We start from the raw sequence: 21,498 nt of genomic DNA on the forward strand, positions 1-21,498 counted from the left end.
CCAGACTCTGCGGAGCTCCAGTTATCAGGACAAGGAATCAGTATTTTTCACATGTTCCCCAGGTGATTCAGAGGTAGCAGCACACTTGGGAACCACTGGAATAACGCTTGTAAGCTTCTCTAATTCTGAAACTCCTATTCTATGAATATTAAAACTGAAAAAAACCCCTCAGAGTTCATTATTCATGGCATGTCATTAAAAATGAGCATCAGTATGGTATGAAGCAAAAAGAAATATGACCAACTGACAGTTCAGAATGACCCTATGAACTTCATACTTGCAGTTTATAAGTAAAAAAAAATGATACATTCATTTTTCTTGGCTGTTAGGGATCCATAGGAATGGGAGAATAAGGAGACAGAGTAAGGAATGGGAGAACATGAGTAAAAGGTGTGGAGAAATAATGAAACAATGTCTAAACTTAAATTTCTCTAAAATAACTTTGTATTTGAAACTTATCAGCTTGAGCCCATGGTTTCTTAGTGTGAGAACTCTGGAGCTGGAAGGGATTGGAAGGAGTTAAATTCAATCTGATTTGATCTAAAAATCTTATAAAAATAAATTTTATTTATTTGAGAGAGATTGAGCATGAGAGCATGAGCAGGTGGAGGGGCCCAATGTGGGGCTCCATCCCAGGACGCTGAGAACATGACCTGAGCCGAAGGCAGACACTTAACTGACTGAGCCACCCGGGTACTCCCAATCTGATTCATTTTAATTAAATACTGGTATTGTCCAATGGAAATATAATGCGAGCCACAAATATGAACCATATATGAAGTCTAAATTTTCTAGTAGCCCCATTAGGAAAAGGTCAAATTAATTTTAATAATATTTTATTTAATCTGGTGTAAAGTGTAATTTTAATATGTAAAATATTAATGAGACATTTTATACTCCTTTTTATCTACTAAATCCTTGGAACCTAGTGTGTGTTTTACATAGATAGCATGCAGCAGTTTGGACACATGTGGCCAAGTAGCTACCACATTGGACCATACAGTTTTAGATTAAGATATTGAGACCTGAGTAACTACATAAACTTGACAAAGAAACTCTTTTACTTTTTTTTAATTTTTATTTATTTATGATAGTCACACACACACACAGAGAGAGAGAGAGAGAGAGAGGCAGAGACACAGGCAGAGGGAGAAGCAGACTCCATGCACCGGGAGCCCGACGTGGGATTCGATCCCGGGTCTTCAGGATCGCCCCCTGGGCCAAAGGCAGGCGCCAAACCGCTGCACCACCCAGGGATCCCAGAACCTCTTTTACTTTTGTCTTTGAGGTGAAATTTGAAGGTCCCATCCCCAGTTTGAAAATGTAATGTTTGATAACGTACTTTCAGATGATCTTTCCTACTTTTTTTTCTAATTTACATTTTTCTTCATTTCATTGTTATAACAGTAATTCTTAATTTACACAGAAATGAAGGTTTTTTTTCTTTTGGAAAAAAAAATCGCAGTCTCATTACTGTTGTACAAATGCTGGGGACCCTTTTGGCAGCATTAACACGCCGATATCAGAAAGGAGGCCCAGAACTGTTACTGGCACCTCTGTCACCACACCCCCCTCCCCTGTTGGCCCAGCCTTTCTGCCTAACAGCTGTATCCAAACCCAACATCTCATGCTATTTAAGAGCTTAGAGCCCAAGTCTTCAGACAGTTATCTGTCAGAGTGCCTTGGCATTTCAGCACCAGCATCAGGAAACACATACATTATTAGAGAGATAATTTGACAGCTAATTTCTTAGGGGAAAAGTTCTTACTGTTTCCAGATTGTTTAATCGAGTCAGAAGCTTCTTAAGCCATTTAAGCACTTAATCACAAAATGAAGAAAACGGATCAGACCCAGGATATGTATAATTTAATTTTGGAATGTTGACCACATTGGATTTCTTTTTTGTTTGTTTGGTTTTTCAGCAACATTTGCTTGTAGTTTAATCATAAGAAAACCCTTTTAAAGGCAGGGTGGGGGATTTTTATGAGGATGCATTGTTGTAAAGAGGAGACATCATTTCTCTGCCAAGGGTGCCATCTATGCATTTCATGGCTTCTGAGGAGTCTCACAATAGTGTCAAGGAGGGACAGCAGGTACCACCTTCTGTGGGGGAATGATGTAGAGTTTTCCCCTTTGAAAAGTCGGTGAGCTCTGACATTAACACCCAATTCCTCTTCATGAAGGGACTAGAAAAACGTTGACTCTTGCAGCTGAGAGAATACTCTAGTCGAAGATACATCTTTTTCTGATTCTTCTTCCATTTATGACTTCTGATTTTTGAACTTCTAATCAAGTACAGTTATATTATCTTGGTTTCGAGAACAAGTAGTTTACAATGTAATAACTCCTTTGCCCCTTCTTTTTCTTGTGGTTATTGTGTCCCCTTAAAGTCACTGGGCATGATTCTTCATCTGTTCTAAACAAGTTTCAAACCTTGCAACTAGGCAATTTCCACCTTTGGTGTTAGATGGTGTGGTCCTGCTGATTCTGAAAATAATTTAATTTTCTACATAGAAATAGGAAAATTCAAGCTTTCCAGCTTTTTTTTTTGTGTTTTTTCTACCTGTTTGGTTTACTATAAAGTCAAAAGTGAAACAATATTTTAAAAAAATTTAAAGAAAATAATTTATATATCATAATTGATTAATTTTTTAAAAAATATTTTGTTTCCTGTAGTTTTATTTTATTTTCAAAGATTTATTCATTCATGAGAGACAGAGAGAGAGAGAGAGAGAGGCAGAGACCCAGGCAGAGGGAGAAGCAGGCTCCATGCAGGGAGCCCAACGTGGGACTCAATCCTGGGTCTCCAGGATCACGACCTGGGCTGAAGCAGTGCTAAACCACTGAGCCACCCAGGCTGCCCTGATTATTAATTCTTGTTATTTGATTCTAATGTTTTTTAAGTGTGATTTCTCATTTTCCTTTTTTCATTTACAATTTGTTTCTGAACTTTGTTATTATGTAGTCTTGGTAAGTCTCATTTCATAATGATTTCTTACTAAGTGGTTTTATAATAGTCCATTAAATTGATTCATTCTAACTTACATAATGATTTCTATATTTTTGGATGGTAGCATTGGTCCCACTGTTTTACATTACTTATGGGTAATATTGAAATAAACATTTTCTGGCAGATGGATTTTTCTCTTCTTTTGAATTTTTTTTTTTAAGACAAATTCCCTGGAAGGGAACTAGTGAGTCAAAGTGTCTGAATCTTCATACAGTTATTGTGAATATTTGAGTTGCAATCCAAACCCTTTTTTTTTGCTTCGGGCTAAGGCTTTGGGATGAGGGTCTACAACCATCATCCAACCATCAGCGGGGTCTTGTTTCAAGATGACAGTAACCTCATGAAAATTTCATTAGGAGTGATGTTCAAGCACAGAGGCAGTAGCATGTGCTTTGGAAATATCACTGTAAAGACAACCTGTTTTCACTTAAATTTTTAAAAAAATTATGTAGATAGATAAGTCATCTCAGAATTTCAGAATCAGCAGAAGTCTGTATTTAACGTGTGATATATTAAATCAGAATTTGAATCTGTGAATGTGGCATGTGGAGAGTGCCAGGGAATCATACATAGTTTCAGGGTGATATGCAGAAAGTGGGCTGTATCTGCAGGGAAAGAATCTGCCATGTTAAATTTAGGCAAAGTGCCCTAAAAGGGAAGAAGACAACATGAAAAATAACTTTGGAAGGAATCAAAAGAAAGTTAAGACTTTGGAACAAAGTGGCAGGGGAAGGGCTGAGAATATGGAATATTAATGAAAATAATAGCGAACTGATGATGGGAAACAAGATGTTTCTTCAGAGACAGCTTAGACATGTTTATTTGTTAGTTTATGTTGTGGTAACTTTTGGAACTCTGGACCATGTCCCACATCTCAAATTTTTGCAAATTTTACCCCTCCCAAGTCCCCCCCACCCTTTGAAGTAGTCAAAACAAAATCAAGTTACTTTGTCCTTTCCTTCTCCCTGGTGGCTGTTAGTAGCTTTTAGTAACAATCACACAGATGATTAAAATCAGAGTAATTCGCAGAGGTCCCCTATTGATTGAATACAGTAGGACTGAGCAAATGGAGATGACAGGTGGTAGATGGGAGGGTTTAAGATGCCTCACGTGGGGTTAGTATAAGTTGGCGCCTGCAAAATCCACAGAGCTATAATTCTCCTTCAGTATTCCTTACTCAGAGAGTCTGTGTGGACAGCAGGTATGGAATGACTCTGTAATTCAGATGTTTTAAATTTAATTCATAGGACTTAGAATTCTTTTTTTTTAAAGATTTTATGTATTTATTCATGAAAGACACAGAGATAGGCAGAGACATAGGCAGAGGGAGAAGCAGGCTTCCTGCAAGGAGCCTGATTTGGGGCTTGATCCTGGATCCTGGGATCACACCCTGAATTGGAGACATATGCTCAATCACTGAGCCACTCGAGCATCCCAGGACGTAGAACTCTTTATGTGGATACCAGTATAGAATTATAATTTCATAATCGAGATCTTGAAATTTCATAGAAGGTATGCCGCCAAATCCTGGATCCAAGTGTAAGTTTTCTTTACACTCTCCTGTATCTCACTCTTCACTTTGGTCTTCTTGGTGGCCCAGCCCCTGCTCCAGGGACAGTAGTCTTTGGGACAGAGGGTGGAGTGGGCCTTATGTAGTACACAGATATGAGTGTATTCAAAACTTCTCAAACGTGCGTAAATGCATAAATCAGTATAACAGTGCTTTCTCATTTTCTACCCCAACCCCTCCAGTCTTTCTTCTACTATAGAAATAATTTTGTAGCTTGGGATCTTTAAGTATATCATCTAGATTTTTCAGTATTTTTCAGTTTATATTAAATTCACACTTTTTTTTCTCCTTAGCTCTTTCTTTTGAAATAATTTCAACTTTTCCAACAGGGTTGCAAAGATAATACAAAGAATTCCAATATATCTTTGCCTCCGCTTCCCCGGATGGTGATATCCTATCACATTTGCTTCATCATTCATCTTTTCCCTCCTTTTCTCTTTATGCACAGCAGGGACCCATGCATTCCTTTTAATTTTAAGGGTAATAATCTGTTACTAACAGTGTTAATTTTGTGGTTAAAATTGTCCTAGAATTGGCTACTGGGAACCTGTTCAAGCTGGCTTTTGTATTATTTTGACATACATACAATGACACCATCATTTTTGAACATTTTCAGCATCATAAGATATTCCAGGCTCATATTATACTTCTGTTGCTGTGACACAATTGACCATTCCTCCAAGGAATCCTGGTTTCTTTCATTGGATAATCGTATTCCTCTTTTTTAAAATAACTTTTTAAAAATGGATGTGAAGCAATAAATTACTATACATTGGTATATAACACTTTTTTGTAATATTCAGTTATTTTACATTGATGTATTGTACCTCAAAACTCATGGGCCCTTAGACTGACTTCACTTTTTCACTATTTTAACAATGGTGATCTTTATGCTTCTATTTTGGGGCACTTGCACAAGTATTTCTTTATTATTGATTCTCAGAAATAATATTGCCAGATTAAGTGGTAGTAATTTTAAATTTAAATAGATAGTGCTAAATTACTGTACAAAAAGCTTAAACTGTGCACCTAACCAATGAGCTGAATTTTGTCAATGCCCCATTTTCACGAAGATACGATGTAATCAAACCTTAAAAATTTTGCCAGGTAGATTATTTCTCTGCGCTTTGTTTTCTTCTGATTTTGACAATATTGATTATATTTTAATGTTTTGTGGATGCTTACTTTGCTTCCATAATTCGCTTGTATCTTTCGCTTATATTTGTATATTTCTATTATGTAGTTTTATTGATTTTTTTTAGGAACTTTTATTTGGTTCTAGCTATTATTACTTTGGATGTTAAATATGAGGAAAATATTTTCTCCAGTCTGACACTTAGTCTTTTTTTTTTTTTTTAGATTTATTTATTTTTGAGAGAGAGAGAGAGAGAGAACACTAGTACAAGCAAGTAAGCAGCAGGGAGGCACAGAGGGAGAAAGAAAGAGAATCTCAGGCAGACTCTCCACTGAGTGTGGAGCTAATGCAGGACTTAATCCCAGGACTCCAGGATCATGACCTGGGCCAACACTGAGAATTGGGTGCTTAACTGACTAAGCCATGTAGCTGCTCTGACATTTGACCTTTTTTCAATTAAAATTTGTATTTAGATAATTATCAACTCTTAAGCAGTTAAATAACGTAGAAAAAGCCTGTGTACCCTTTGCTCAGGTTTCCCATTGCTGTTACTTTGCTAAACTTACAATACAATATCACAACCAGGGTATTGACAATGATGAAATCTACCCAGCCTGGTGCAAATCCACCAACACATCAGCACAAGGATCCTTCTTATTGCCTTTTATAGCCACATACACTCTCTTCCCTCCTCTCCACATGACTTTTAATATCATTAGTATTGTCCTTTGTCTAATAGATATTTTTTATATTTTAAGGTCAAATCTGTCAATATTTTTCTTATTTTTCTTTATGAGTTTCTTTTGCATTTCTAAACTCAGATGTTCCTTAATCAAATATATTTTCTTTTAGTATTTGTAGTTTATTTCTGTAGCTTTTTAATCTATGTGGAATTTATTTTTTGAGCATGGCGTGTACATGAGGTAGGACAGATTAATATTTTCTAATGGATATAGCACTTTTAAAATAGTTCAGCCTTTACTATTTATTTGAAATGCATCAATGATATAAACTAAATTCTCATCATATATGGATCTGTTTCCGGATGGCCTAGTTCTTTTCATATATTTTTTTCTGCTCTCAATTCATTAAAACTTTTTAATTGCTATAGCCTTTATAATGTGTTTTGATATTTGGTAGGGCAAGTACTCCTTCACTGTCCTTCTAAAAATATTATGATTGTTCTTGCAGATGTTCTTTTCCATATGAATTTCAAAATCAGCTTTTCAAGTTTTATTACAAAAAATGCTCTTGGGATGTTGATTGGTAGTCCATTGAATTTATGGATTAATTGGGAAAGAACTGACAGTTATGTTTTTGTTCTTATTTCAGTCTTTTATATAGTTGAGTGGAGTTCTACATCATTATATATATCATAGTAGTTAAGAATCAGGCTTTGGTAGTTACGCTATCTGAGTTCAATTTATAGTTCTATAAGCTGCGCTAATTTAGGGAAAATAGTTAACCCTACAGAGCCTCAATTTACTTATCTGAAAATGGCAATGACAATAGTAGTAGTAGTAATAGTAGTATTATAGGGTTGTTATGAAGCTTAGGCGATGTATGAACTGAAAAGTGCTTAGATCATTACCTGGCACAGAGTGCATACTCAATAATTGTTAGATATTATTATATCTTCATATAGGTCTTGTACATTTTTTATTAAGTTCATAGGTATTATGACTTCTTGACAATCAAATAAGATTTTTTTCTCCACTGCTTTTTCTAATTATTGTTAATGTGCAGAAAGGAAAACCATTGACTTTTATTAAAAACAGATTTTATTTATTGGGGAGAGAGAATGAGTAAGTTGGGGGAGAGGCAGAGGGTCTCTAAAGCAGACTCCACTCAACCTCATGACCTTGAGGTCATGACCTGAGTCAAAATCAAGAATCGGGTGCTTAATAGACTGAGCCATTCAGGCATTCCTAAACCATTGACTTTTGACTATTGATTTTATATCTCACCATTTACTAAATTCTTTTATTCTAATAGTCTTCAGTTGGATTTTCTCTATAAGCTTTATTTGCAAATAATGATAGTTTTGTGTCTTCATTTCTATTATTCTATTTTCTTGTTCTAACTAATTAGTTAACTCTGAGTGGTAATAACAGACATGATTTTTGGTTTGTTTCTATCTTAATGGAATTCTTTTATCTTTGACCGTTAGGTGTGATATTTGTTCTAGTTATTATTCCTTTTAATCAATGCCTTTTGTCAAACTTAGGAAGTCATTTTATTTCTAGCTTATTGAGTGACTTTTATTTAATTTTCATATCAAGAAATTGGTGTTAAGTTTAAGTCAATGCTTTTTGACATCTGTTGAGGTGATTTCATTGTTTCTCTTTTAAACTGTTTAAATAGTATATTATTCTAGTAAAGTTGTGATATTGAACTATCATCCTTCCATTCCTCAAATGAACCCAAATGGTTCATGATGTAGTAGTATTCACTGTGTTAATTTCACTAGTATTTTATCTACTATTTTTTTGCCCTTATGCTTACACATGAGACTGGGCTATAATTATGCTTTTATTATACTTACTTTATTTAGTATTGGTGTACAGATTGTGGTAGAGTGAGTTGAGAAGTTTTTCACCTCTTTTGTTGATTTGGAAGAGTTTACATAAAATGAGCCTGTTGTTTGCCTGTGGGTTTAGTAGATATTCTCTAAAAAATCTGTGGTCTTATCACTGTCTTTTTTACTTTCATTACTTTTGAATTGTTCTATAACTGTTAATCTATTCATATTTTTAAATTCTTGGGTCAAGGGACGCCTGGGTGGCTCAGCCGTTGAACATCTGCCTTTGGCTCAGGGTGTGATCCCGGGATCAGGGATCGAGTTCCACATTGGGGTCCCTGTGAGGAGCCGGCTTCTCCCTCTGCCTATGTCTCTGCCTTTTTCTCTCTGTGTCTCTCATGAATAAATAAATAAATCTTTTAAAAAAATTCTTGGGTCAAATTTGTCATTTATAATTTCTTATAAAAATATTTATTTAGATTTGTAAATTTGTTGATAAAATATTCTTATCAAATTTCTGTTTTATCCAATCCTATAGTTGTATCCACTTTTACTACTTTTATTGCATGTTAGGCCATCTCTTTTTCTTGGCTAGAGAGGTTTAGTTGTTTCAAGTGTCTTTAGAAACAAAATAATTCTGGATTCTTTTTAAGTCTACTAGGTTTATATTATATATTTCTTATTTTCTCCTATGTTCTTTGGATTTATTTTACTTTTTCTGCTTCCTTGAGGTGTATCTTTTGTTTACTTTCAACCTCATTTGCTAATCTAAACTGAGGCTTTATGCATCCTCCTAGCCCCACCTCCTGCATTATGGCTCTATTCTACAGATTTCAAAAGTAGAACTATCATTATTGCTTCCTTCTTTTTTTTTTAAGATTTATTTATTTATATTTTATTTATTTGAAAGATAGGCAGAGAGAGCATGCGAGTGGAAGGAAGGTTAGAGGGAGAGAAGCAGAATCCCTGCTGAGTGTGGAGCCAAATGCAGGGCTCATCCCACCATTCTGAGATCACAACCCGAGCCAAAACCAAGTTCAACAAACTGCGCCCCCAGGCGGCCCACCCCAGCTTTTTAAGACTTACTCATTATTGCTTATTTCTAAATAGTTTATAAATTCCATTTTGATTTTCTCTTTAGCTCAAGAGTTACTTTTAAAAAGTATTTTAAAAATCTACAAGTACATAGATTTTTGGGGGGTGGTGTCAAATATCCTTTTATTGTTTTGATTTTACTATATGGTGATCAGAGACTGTAGATTGCATTATTTCTGCTCCTTGAAATTTGTTGAGATTTCTTGTGGCCTAATGTTTTAAACATTGGAAAAATTGTGAATCTCTGAAAAAGTTTCTGTAACATCAAGCTTTTAATTATTCAGCTCTTCTATTTCTTTTTCCTATTCAATCTCTCAATTTCTGAGAGCAGTGAGTCTTATAGCGCCTATGTTTTTGTCCTATACTGTTTTTTATTCTAATTTTTGCTGTATATGTTTCTGAGTCATTAGATCTATGGCACATACACATCTTAAGGAAACTATCAATATAAAATATCCTCTGTATTCCAGTTAATACTTTTTAATAACTTTGTTTCTATTTTTGTCTGACATTAACCTATGTTTGCTTGATTTTGGTTAACTTTTCTTACCATATATTTTTCTACTGTTTTATTCTCAACGGTGTGTTTAATTTTCAATTTGTCTCTTATAAATGGCATATAACTAGATTTGTGACTCAGTCTAGGTGCTTCTATCTTTTAATAGGAAATTTATCTAGTTTATGACATCTGCTATGGCTGGACTTACTTTGCCCTCTCATTTTATATTTTATATTTAATTTGGTTGTTTGGTTGTCATTGGTTTGGTCTTGGGTTTGTTTGTTTGTTTAATTTTGTTCTGATTTTTTTCTCCCCCTTTGTGAGATTGGTTGATTTGTGATTTTTTTTGCCAAGAAGGAAGTTTCATTTTTTTTTCTATTTCAGTATTTGAAAATCATTTGTTCCATTCTGTTTTTCACAGTGGATTACCTTACATTTTAAATAAACATACCTAAATTTAGTTTTCTTATCATAGAGTTAATTAATATGCTCCCATACCAGTTCTACCTTTTCTGATTATTATTCTGTTTGAATTTATTTATAGCACTTTACAATATTATATCATACCCTGCATAGTTATTTAGACTAAATTATAAGATTTATTATTTTTCTTTGCTTACCACACATTTTTCATCCTTTATCATTTTATTCACTCATTAGTTCATTTGCTGGGTTATATCCTCAAATAATTATTTCAGAGTACATTGGAGGTAAGTTTTTTGGAAACTTGTATCCTTAAAAATGTCTATATTTTTCCTTTCCTTATTAATATTTGTTTAAATGAATAAAGAAACATTGATTCAAAAATCAATGTTTTGGAGCACCTGAGTGGCACAGTAGGTTAAGTATTTGACTCTTGGTCTTAGACCTGTCTTGATCTCAGAGTTCACGCCCAGAGTTGGGCTCCACAATGGGCGTAGAGCCTACTTTAAAAAAAAATAAAGTTTCTTTCCATCAGCACTGTTGCTCATTTGACTTCTTGAATTCATGTTGTTAATGAGAAGTCTGATGTAGATGTCATTACTGAATTTTTGTAAATTACTCATTCCTCCCCCCACCCCCACACCAAATAGCTTTTAGGAGTTCTCTTAACTTTAAATGAAATTCCACAAAGTGTCTATCTGTGGGTTTTGACTTTTTAAAAATTCTTCATACTCAGGAATCTTGTCCTGCAGATTCTTGGGGGACTTCTAACTTGTTTACTTCACATTGGTTCTGCCTTCAAATAGATCTAGACCTAGCCATTTAGCATCTCCTCTACTGCTATCCCTGTCTAGCCCACTGTCAAGTCTCCCCGGGGGTTATTTTAGAGGGCCTTCCACCAAGCCACAGGTCTCTTTGCTCCCACCCTTTCATCCTTTGAAATTATGCCAACCTTGCGATTCTAGCAGCCATAGCAGTCTTTAAAAAACTCTCTAGACAAGAAGAGTTCCCTATGACTTCCCATTAGACTCAGAGGGAAAGTGAAGGTCTTTCTTTATAATGCTCTGCTGTATCCTATGTGACATTGTCCTCTGTAATCAGACTACTTGTCCCACTCCTCTCTAGGCACACAGGGCTCCTTACTATTCTTTGTTGGGTTTCAGCAGGAGACAAGTATGTGTTCATAGTTCCCAACTTGATTCTGTCTATGTCTTTGATTTTTTTTTTAAATAGTCCTATATGTAATGGCATGATCTGTCAGCAGAGACATGAAGCCAAACTGAAGACTGGGGGGAGGGGCATTTGCAGTCTATTGCCATATTAACTTTTCCTGTGTCTAGTAAGGTACAAACACAATTTAAAAATGTGGACACCAGACCCGTGAGTCCAGTTCTGTCCATTAAGTTGAAAGAACCAGAACTTCAGGCTCGCAGGCAGGAGAGTCCTGGGAGGTGCGGCTGTTGATCCTCTGATGCCCACTCCAAGTCACATTGCAGCACCGTTCCCCAGGCCAGTCCTCCCTGGAGGCAACTGGTACATTATAGAAAGAATGGGCTCTATAGTTGCTTAGAACTGGTTTCCAGTCCTGGTTCTTCCCCTTGAGTAGCTGGCTGTAGATGGATTCATTTTGCATTCACTCATTCAGTAGATATCTATTAAGTGTCAGGCCCTGTTTTAGGAGCTGGGCGATATATTAGGGAACAAAACACAAATATCTCTGCCCCAAAATGGCGTGAATTCTATTGGGAGAGCTTTCATTCTAGTGATAAATTATCTATGGTCTCTGAGCTTCAACTTCAGTGTTTACATCTACAAAATGAGACTGTATATAGCATCATCTACTTAGTATCAATGCTGTAGAAATAGAATAGGCACAGTACCTGGCACATGGAGGTTCCAAATGCATTTTAGTTGCCTCCATTCTGCTTTTGCCTACAACACTTCTTTCTGGCACTACTGTTATAGTACTTTGGAAACTAACCCAGTGTCTGATATATAACAAGCAGCAAGTGAATTCAGGTAAACTGAATTGAATGCCAATGTCTAGGTAATTTTCTAAGGATGTGTGAAAGTATCTACTTTCATTGGATGGTACTGGTGCTCTTAGTAGTGGCTTCTACTCTCCTCTATCCTTGAAGATCATTGGAGATCTTTATTAGGGGCAAGAGGGGATTTGGGGAAATTTTGTGAAGTGCTCCTGTTACCTTTGAAATTTCTTTTGGGCTCCAAATTGTGAAGACTTGATCACTCCTATAACATTTTTCCTGATTCCCTTTTGGGGGTTAAGGCCATGTGAACATTGTACCTGTTCTATTATGCATGTGATTTCCCTGTGCCATGTTGCTTTTGTGACTTGTCTTTTTAAGATTCTAAGTATTTTACATATTCAACTTTATGAGAAAATGCAAGAAAGCATAGACTCTAGTAAAAAAGGCATGTCATGGAATTGGCTGTCACTGAAGGGGCTTGTCATACCCCTGGAATCCATCATGGCTTAGGATCTCAGGCAACTGGAGGAACCCATCTTAAAAAACAACGCTGAGAGTGATGATATAATGTGGAATAATGGAGTTGAAATTTTGTGCTAAGTAATGTGTTGAAACTAGATGCCACATTGCCAGTGTGTTCCTAAATTGACAGTCATTGGGCAGCATTCCATAATGTCTCTAGTTTATGTCTTAACTGAAGTTACAGTTTCAAATTATAATGTGCTGCTTGCCATAGCATGGTTATGACAAGCACTTTCATTACTTTGCATAGCTTATAACTTTTCTTTTGAATTACCTCTTTGAGTTGACATTTCTCTTAGGTATAATCCACCCTAAGATTAAATTTGGTTAGCCCCTTCATAGTTCAGAATCTAAACTAGTTAAAAATCTTTATGAACTTCCTTATATTCAAGATAATATAGGCCTTGTTAATTTCAACTTTAAGGACTCCTCAGAGATTTTGTAGGGACTTTAGCAATAAATTTAGAAAACAATTTTGGTTATAATATGCAGTATTTTCATGAATAAAAATATGGCACTTCTGAGCTATTCCAAAAGGAATCTAACTTATTGCCTGGAGTTTAGAGTCATTTTTGTCAACTGTGGACCTTACAAGGGCAGTTCAATGGGAGTCCGTTGTCTGTGTACCCATTGCGGATAGATGTAGAGGGTGTCCTATATCCAAATACTGCTTCTCTCTTTCAGACAACTATTTTTACATACTGCCCTGTCCAGCATGTCTACCAAGCAGTGATTCTCAAAACTTGCACAGTTAAAGGAATCACCTGGGTAACTTAAAAAAATTTACATTCTCAGACTTCAGCCACAGAGAATCTGAATTAGTAGATAAAGGAGATATGATACGGCCACAGGACCTCTCTTTCTGACCCCTTTCCTGTCCTTTACAGTTTGGTGATCACACCAACCTACCCATGATAGGCCACATATGGAGAAACACTTAAAACAGCAGCAAAACATTGTGGATAGATTAGGAGAAGAAAGAGGCCACACTGAGGCCACAGTCACAGCTAGAGACTGATTTAGAGACTTCTTAAGAATTCCCAAATGCTGAGCAAGGGACAAACGCATAGACTATTCCATCTGCTCTTATATTCCACAAACTTTCGAGCCAGTTTCTGGCTTAAAACACTCTTACTTCCCCATATCTATCATGTGACTGTGCATGCGCCTGTTGGCGGGGAGCACCCTCTCTTCCTTTCTTTAGTTGATTATAGCTAGTTAAATAGAAAAATGAGAGAGAGATACAGATGAAGAGATATGGCACTTCTGGCAAGATTCAGGACAGAAAAGAAAGCAAACAAGAGAACACTTCTTGAGAAAAATATGTGAAGTAGTTCCTGGTTGGTGGAAAATAACAGTATTTTTTTTCTTACATCTTTTTTTTTCTTACATCTTTTGAAGATAACTTAGTACACTTCTATTTCAGCTTCCGTAGTAACTGGCTTTATTTATAAAAATTGATAGTATCATCATTGAAGATGATCAATCATTAAAAGTCTTTCTTGTAAAGGGAACTCCCTGTTGTTCATTCTAAATTAAGCCAAGAAAGTCCTGAATAAATACCATTGATGCAACAAATATTTATTGATGAGGATGCTAGCCTCGTGGGTTTACAACCGGGAGGGGTTGTAAACTAGTTAAAAATAGTGACAGTGACAGTGACACACCACTCAGTGGCAAGTGCTCTGATGGGGAGTCACAGAAGAAGAAGGGGAACACCAGAGCCACATGATTCACCCAATCTTGGGGAGTGAGGGAAGGCTTTAAGAGGTTAGGAGATCTCAAGTTGCACTGTGAGGAGGGTAAAAGGAGTTAGCCAAAAATGGCCAAGGAATTGGGTATAAGAAAGCCTGACCCATATCTAGAGAACTGAGAGTGGTCCTCAATGCCTACACTAACTACAGCTGGCACTTGGTGGGACTGCCCACCACTGCCCAAGTTAAGTGGTGGCCAGATTGCCAAGGATCTGTGCTAAATCCCATGAGCCCTTCCAGTGAATTTCCTAACATAGAGGACATCCTGAGGATCACCAGCACACCTGCTATGCCTGTTTACCTATAGATATTTATTGGATGAGGACAAAAAGTGAGCTATCAAATGGTAGAAATACTCGTTTCCTTATTTGTTTTAATATCTTTTTTTTGTATAATGTCTTTTTTAAACCTAAACTTGTCTAGCCCAATTTGATCTCTCATCATTATTTCTCAAACTTGGCTTTGAATTACTTTTGACTTTTACTCTCAAATGACAGAAATGTGTTAGCTTTTAGGAGAGTCGAAGAAAGCTACTGGTTCTAAGGGCAATTTTTAATCAAGAGATCCAGAAAGGATTTGAAGCCCTTGGAATATTTATAGTGTCCCAAGGTGACACTCCCCCCCCCCTTTTCTTTTAACAGGTGAAGATTTACTTGACTGTAACTTCTGGTGTAGTAAAAGCCACCCACGGTATTATGGTGCTATACCGTAATGCAGATAGCTTCTCTGGTCATGTTCAAGATACAGTAGTATTTATGGAATAATAGCCATGGACCAGATACTTTTATATATATTTTATTGGGAAATTCTACTCAAGTCTTTCTTGAAAATAATTTCTTTTTAAACAATTAAAAGAATTCCTAAAGGAACTTATGACCAGCCAGGAAATCTTTGGATTTCTTACCGGCTTTATCTTAATTTTGGTAAATTCCTTAAAGCTCTGCCCTTTCGTATGGAATAACTGGCAGTGGTCTGTGACTCTGTTGAGCAGGCCCCCTTAGACAAGCTTTCTGGGTTTTTTTTTGTTTGTTTGTTTTTTCATCATCTTTGTCTCCCTCTGGACTGAAGTAGGATTGTAAACATGGTGGGCGTAGGGCTCCCTCCTTTCTATTTGACCTTGTACCCTTCATAGTAGTCTTTTCTGGGGCCCAGTAGATAAAGAACTCTACTTCCCAAGCACAGCTGGGCTTGTTTTTTGATCTTTATTTCTCATCTAATTGGAGAGGATTTACAGTTCATAAATGGGCTCTAATAGGGAGCGTCCCTGGAGTTAGTATACAGCAACACAGTGATTTCCCAGCAACCTGTGGTTTTACAAGGGTAGCTTCCTTCACAAGGCTATTTACGTTATGTCTGCTCCCGCTTTATTGCCTTTCTGTCCTTTAATTTTCTCCTTTCTCCTCTCTCACTCACCACATCATCAGACTTCTCCTCTCAGCTGGCCATAAATACTTAATACTTATTGCACTTACAGAATGAAGTTTAATATTTATTGTTCATGATTTCCCATGCAAATTAAACATTTTTATTGTATTTCTCTGTTTATAGTAACTTCATGGAAATGTTTCTTATTGGTGGGGGCCTAGATTTTTTTTCCTCCTGTTATTTTTGAATAGGGGGATAGTTTTGTTTGTTTGAATTGGTTTTACCCTTTTGATCCAATAGCTTTAATGGATAGTGTATTTTCTATTGCTGGTGTACGTCTACTTAGCATCAGTTGCCAACAAAAATTCAGTTCTAATCAAAGTATAGGTGATTTATATAGCCCTTTGTATTTAGAAGCCTGCCTAATGAGGTATGTGAGTATTGCAAGATTTGCTGGTGCATCCTCTACAGTGTGCCTTTTGATATTTTCTATTCTAGTTTTCCAGAGAGATGGTCATTCAGAGCCTACACATCTGTTCTGTATTTTGAACCTTGGATGAGAATATTCATTCAGGCCAAAAGAGTTAAAACAAAACACCTATGCTATTGCCTCTACAGACCCAGGTAACTCACTTTCTTTCAATTAACTTCATAGAGTTTTTATTATAAAATCAATATTGCCCCCTTCCCCAAATTGTCAAGGTGATTTGATAGTAAGAATTTTACAATTTGATAGTAAGATTTTATAATTTGATGGCAAGGTTTATACTCTTGTAAATAAAATTCAGACTGCCTCTGAAAGGTTTGCTGAAGAGTAATCATGTGTAACAAATATTTGGCCATAATAACAACACTGCCGTGAACTCTCTGAAGTTAGAGAATCATTCCAAGTAGGAATTTATTTTTTTATGAATCCTAGGTTCTTTGTTTATGATAAGTTCCATTAAAAAAATCATAGTTCACTATGTGTTCTGTTTACCCAAGGTATTTGAACTATTAAATCATACATATATGTGTGTATATATTATGTGTAGAATGAACATATTTATAAACACAAATTTGGTTCACTTATATTTTACCATAAACTAGTTAACAAACATAACCAGACATAGTTACAAATTTTTCTTGTGATGAGAACTTTTAAGATCTACTCACTAGCAACATTCAAATATGCAATATAGTATTGTTAACTATGCTGTATATTACATCCCCATGACTTAATTATTTTGTAACCGGAAGTTTGTACCAACATAAACTTTTTAGAAGCCAACATTTACATATTATAAAATTTTTTTTTTTTTTTTTTTTTTTTTTTGCAATTAGCAAGAGGGTTTATTGAACGTTTGCGCAAACGGGCTCTCCGCCTCCGAGGAGGAAAAGAGCCCCGATTAGCAATTACAGGGATCTTTTAAAAGGCAAAAGGAAAGAAACTGCCTAAAGACAAAAGAACCGCGGGAGTCGCGTAGCATCCAGGTTGATTTGGGGGAGGGTCAACATGAACCTATTCAGGGACATTCCAGTCAGGGTGTAGGGGGGGGGGGGAACGGTTTTCTTATTGTAAACAGAATGCTTTTAGTTGCTAAAATTTCAGGAAGAAGACTGGATGGGCTGCCTCTGGATTAGGGCTGGCCCTACTTACAAGGGGGGAGGTTTCTTCATTCCCTCCTCTTGTTTGGGCTGATTTTAACCTTAAAATCTTAGGGAACATTTATTTCTTCAGTTTGGAGGGCCCGACATTGCTGAGTTAATACCAGAGCTTGGGTAATAGACAATCTGTCTTGGATGAACTGGAGCAGCCGGTTGAGGACGCAGGGGCCGAAAGTTAGCAGCAGGAGCAGGATAACTAGAGGGCCCAGAATGGTAGAGATTAGGGTGGTCAACCAGGGAGACTGATTAAACCAGCTTTCAAACCAGCCCTGCTGGGCCTCCCGGTCCCTTTGTCTTTTATTTAACCTTTCCCTGAGTTTGGCCATGGAGTCTCTGATGACTCCAGAATGGTCTGCATAGAAACAGCATTCCTCTCCCAGGGCCGCACACAGTCCTCCCTCTTTCAGGACTAGTCAATCCAAGCCTCTCCTGTTGTGAAGTGCTACTTCTGAAAGTGAGGGGAGGGACTGTTCTAGCTTAGAAACGGACTGCGCTAGTGTCCGTAGATCCTCATCTACAGCTGTTTGGAGTTCTAGATAACGCCGTGAGCCCTGGATCGGAGCAGCTGCGCCAGTACCCACCCCAGCAGCGACCCCTAGTCCCAACATAACGGCTAAGGTTAGGGAGACAGGTTCGCGCCGAAAACGGGTGGGATGTTTATCATACTGATTTTCTAGAGTTTCAGCAGGGTGATAGAACACCCTGGGTATGATCTGCACCATGACACAGAAGTCGTTTGAGCTATTTAGAACCTTAGCCGACACACAGGGGGTGAGGCCTTTGTTGCATGCCCACCAAGTTCCCGGCTGGGGCTCCAGGTAAGAATCAGTCCCCAAAATCGGGGTGGTAGTGTTACAGAGTCTCTGGTAGCCCCGGGGGGGTGTTCCTATGCAGGTTCCCTGTCCTGTAACTTCTGTAAGGGTGAATTGTGGTTGGGAGTCGGGTGTGCATCCCTGAGTGCTAGTGATGTTATTATAGGTCCCTGAAGTAGCAATTCCCTCATAATAAGGGGGAGGGGAAGCAAGGCAGAGCCAGCAGGATTTAGTTACATCGGGGCTGGTTCGATTAAGGGCCAGGAATGCCCCTATGATAAGATTAAACAGTCGTTGTCCCGGCTCGGGTGACGACCCAGGGGTTGGAGTGACCGCGAAGTTAGTGGGTGCGGCTCTCCCTGCGGCTAGGGCCGGGGCAGCTCTTTGTTCCCCGAGGACCGCGTTAGGCCCGATCGCCACGGGGTCTGGGGATTCTATTTTTAGTTTAATTCTGAATATAAAACCATCATCTGTTCTTTCTTTGTATAACCTGAGTCCCCACGTATATCCATTGGCCCAGTAAGTAGCCCTTTTTCCGGGCTCCGTGAAGGATATCCGTAGGGGATGACACCACCCTTGGCAGGGCCCATAATTAAGGGTTTTCCATTTGCTAAATGTCGGGTGAGTATAGTTAGCCTTGACAGTGATATAATCCCAGGAGGAGGAGGGCCTCCATTCTGTATCCCCAGTAGTTTCGCACCCCCAATTTTTACAATAAAAATATTCCCCTCCTCCACAGGTGGGATTTAGCCTGCGATCTCTGTGGTGCCCGGGACAGACATAAAAGGGAAGAGTGCTTAGCATGGCCCTTCTGTCAGGCGTGCCACATCCTCCCCATGGGTCTAATCCCAGTCGCCCTGGAGGGCTTTCTTGGTTAGGGGCTCTAGAGGTGTCGAAGTATCCCTCTAGGTCCCATGGGCTAGGGGCCCCTATGGTTAGCTTGCATAGGTCAGGATATAGGTCAGGCCACCAGGTTCCCACGGGGGCGGTCTTAGTTATAGACCAGACCTCGTCACCCCCAGACGTTAGTACCTGCCAGGTTAACCTTTTGAGGGCATGAGGGTCACCTTTGGCGGAGGTGAAGAGCGCTAGGAGAGGTAGGAATATAACAACTGTCATTGAACAATTTTTGAAAGTCTTATCTTGAGCGGGTTTTGGGTGCGGTGGAGCTTCCATTGGAGCGGCTCGTCCGGTCCGTCCTGGCTGGCGTCAGCGGTGCTCGTTGATGGGGCGCGCTTGACGTGTGAGGCGTGGACCCAAGCAGCAATGCCGTCTACCTTTAAGGCGGTTGGGGTGGTCAGTAGTACAGTATATGGGCCCTTCCAGCGGGGCTCAAGCGTCCTGGACTGATGTCTCCTGACGTAGACGGAGTCCCCGATCTGGAACGGGTGTGGGCCGGTTGTGTCTCCGGGGCGGTAGACAGCCACAAGGGGTTTCCAGATCTGGTGCTGGATAATCTGGAGCGCCTTTAGCCTGTCCTCCTACCGGTCTTAGGATTGAGTCTGGGGCGTCTCAGATCCCGGGCGAGCCCCCAAATGTTGGACCCTGGCTCACGGGTGCCAACGTGGCCCGGTGGATGCCCCAGAGACCCAGACCCCAGACAGGCAGATGCAATTAGCAAGAGGGTTTTACATATTATAAAATTTACCTTGCCCAACTATATATGCAATCATAACAGTCTTTGTGTGTGTGTGTGTGTGTGTGTGTGTGTATTCTTCCTGGATGGTCTTCATTTACTCACCAAAACAGTTATCCAAAGATTATCCAAAGCATAAAAAAGGTAAGATTAGCTCTGGTTTTGAGGAGCTTCATATCTACTGGGAGAAACATTTAATGCCTATATGCTGTGTATATATATATATATATATATATATATATATGCCTTTTTATATGCATTGTTTTGTTTTTTTGTGGCGACTTTGTGGGTTGTGTTTAATAATCACCATCTCAGAGATCAGGAAATGTCACAACCAGACAAGAGCTCAGTATTCTGGCTTCAAATTCTTGACCAATTCATTCAATGCTCCTTCCCCTATACCACACTAACTTTCTAATAGACCTACATTTGTCATGTTGTCTTTTTTTCCATGAAAAAGTAGTGGCTGTCCTAGGATCTTGCAATTACTCATACCAATATCAATATTAAAGTTATAGATCTCTTAATTGTATGCCCTGGTGAATAAGTCTAGTTATCATGTGTCACCATACAAAGTTATTACAGTATTTTTACTGTATTCCCTATGGTATATATTACACTCTGATGACTTATTTATTTTATAACTGGAAGCTTGTCCCTTTTAATTCCCATCACCTGTTTTGCCTGCCTCCAACCTTTCCTTCCTCTGGTAACCAATATTTTGTTTATTTTATCAGTATCAGTCTGTTTCTGTTTTGTCTTGTTTGTTGATTTTTTATATTTCACATATAAATGAAATTTATATTGTCTTTCTATGACTTATTTCACTTAGCATAATATTCTAGTTTCAACCATGTCATGGCAAATGGCAATATTTCATTTTTTTTTATGGCTGAGTGACATTCTGTGTGTGTAGGTAGGTAAATGTTTACATTTTTTTTATCCATTCATTTGTTGATGGACACAGGTTGCTTCCATATCTTGGCTGTTGTAAATAATGCTCCAATAAACACAGGGGTGCATATATCTCTTTGAAATTATATTTTTGTTTTCTTTGGATAAATACCCAGAAGTGAAATTGCTGGGTTGTAAGGTAATTCTTTCTGAAATTTTTTGAGAAATTTGTTTTTGAGAAATTTGGCTGTACTATTTTACAGTCCTACCAACAGTGTACAAGGGTTTCTTTTTCTCTGCATCTTTGCCAACACTTGTTATTTTTTGTCTTTTTGATGATAGCCAGTTTGACAGATGTGAGGTGATATCTCAGTGTGATTTTTATTTTCATTTCACTGCTGAATAGTGATATTGAACATTTTATCATGTGTTTCTTGGCCATCGTATGTCTTCTTTAGAAAATTGTCTATTGAAGTCCACCTGTTTTTTAATCAGGTTGTTTGTATTTTTTTTCTTTTGGATACTATGTTGTGTAAGTTCTTTATGTATTTTGGACATTAACTTATTATTGATTGTTTGATTTGTAAATATCTTTTCCCATTCAGTAAGTTGCCTTTTCATTTTATT

The 21,498-nt window shown here is 37.8% G+C and overlaps 1 protein-coding gene across 1 annotated transcript in view; it reads left to right on the forward strand.

The window, feature by feature from the left end:
* Nucleotides 1-21,498, forward strand: part of MORC1 (MORC family CW-type zinc finger 1) — a 163,109-nt gene that overhangs the window by 23,310 nt on the left and 118,301 nt on the right. The window contains exon 9 of the mRNA XM_055316032.1: nt 16,381-16,506. Coding sequence (XP_055172007.1) covers nt 16,381-16,506 — 126 coding nt within the window. The remainder of the gene's footprint in view (nt 1-16,380; nt 16,507-21,498) is intronic.

Source organism: Nyctereutes procyonoides, unplaced genomic scaffold, assembly GCF_905146905.1.
Source record: "Nyctereutes procyonoides isolate TBG_1078 unplaced genomic scaffold, NYPRO_anot_genome, whole genome shotgun sequence".
Classification (NCBI taxonomy): domain Eukaryota; kingdom Metazoa; phylum Chordata; class Mammalia; order Carnivora; family Canidae; genus Nyctereutes; species Nyctereutes procyonoides.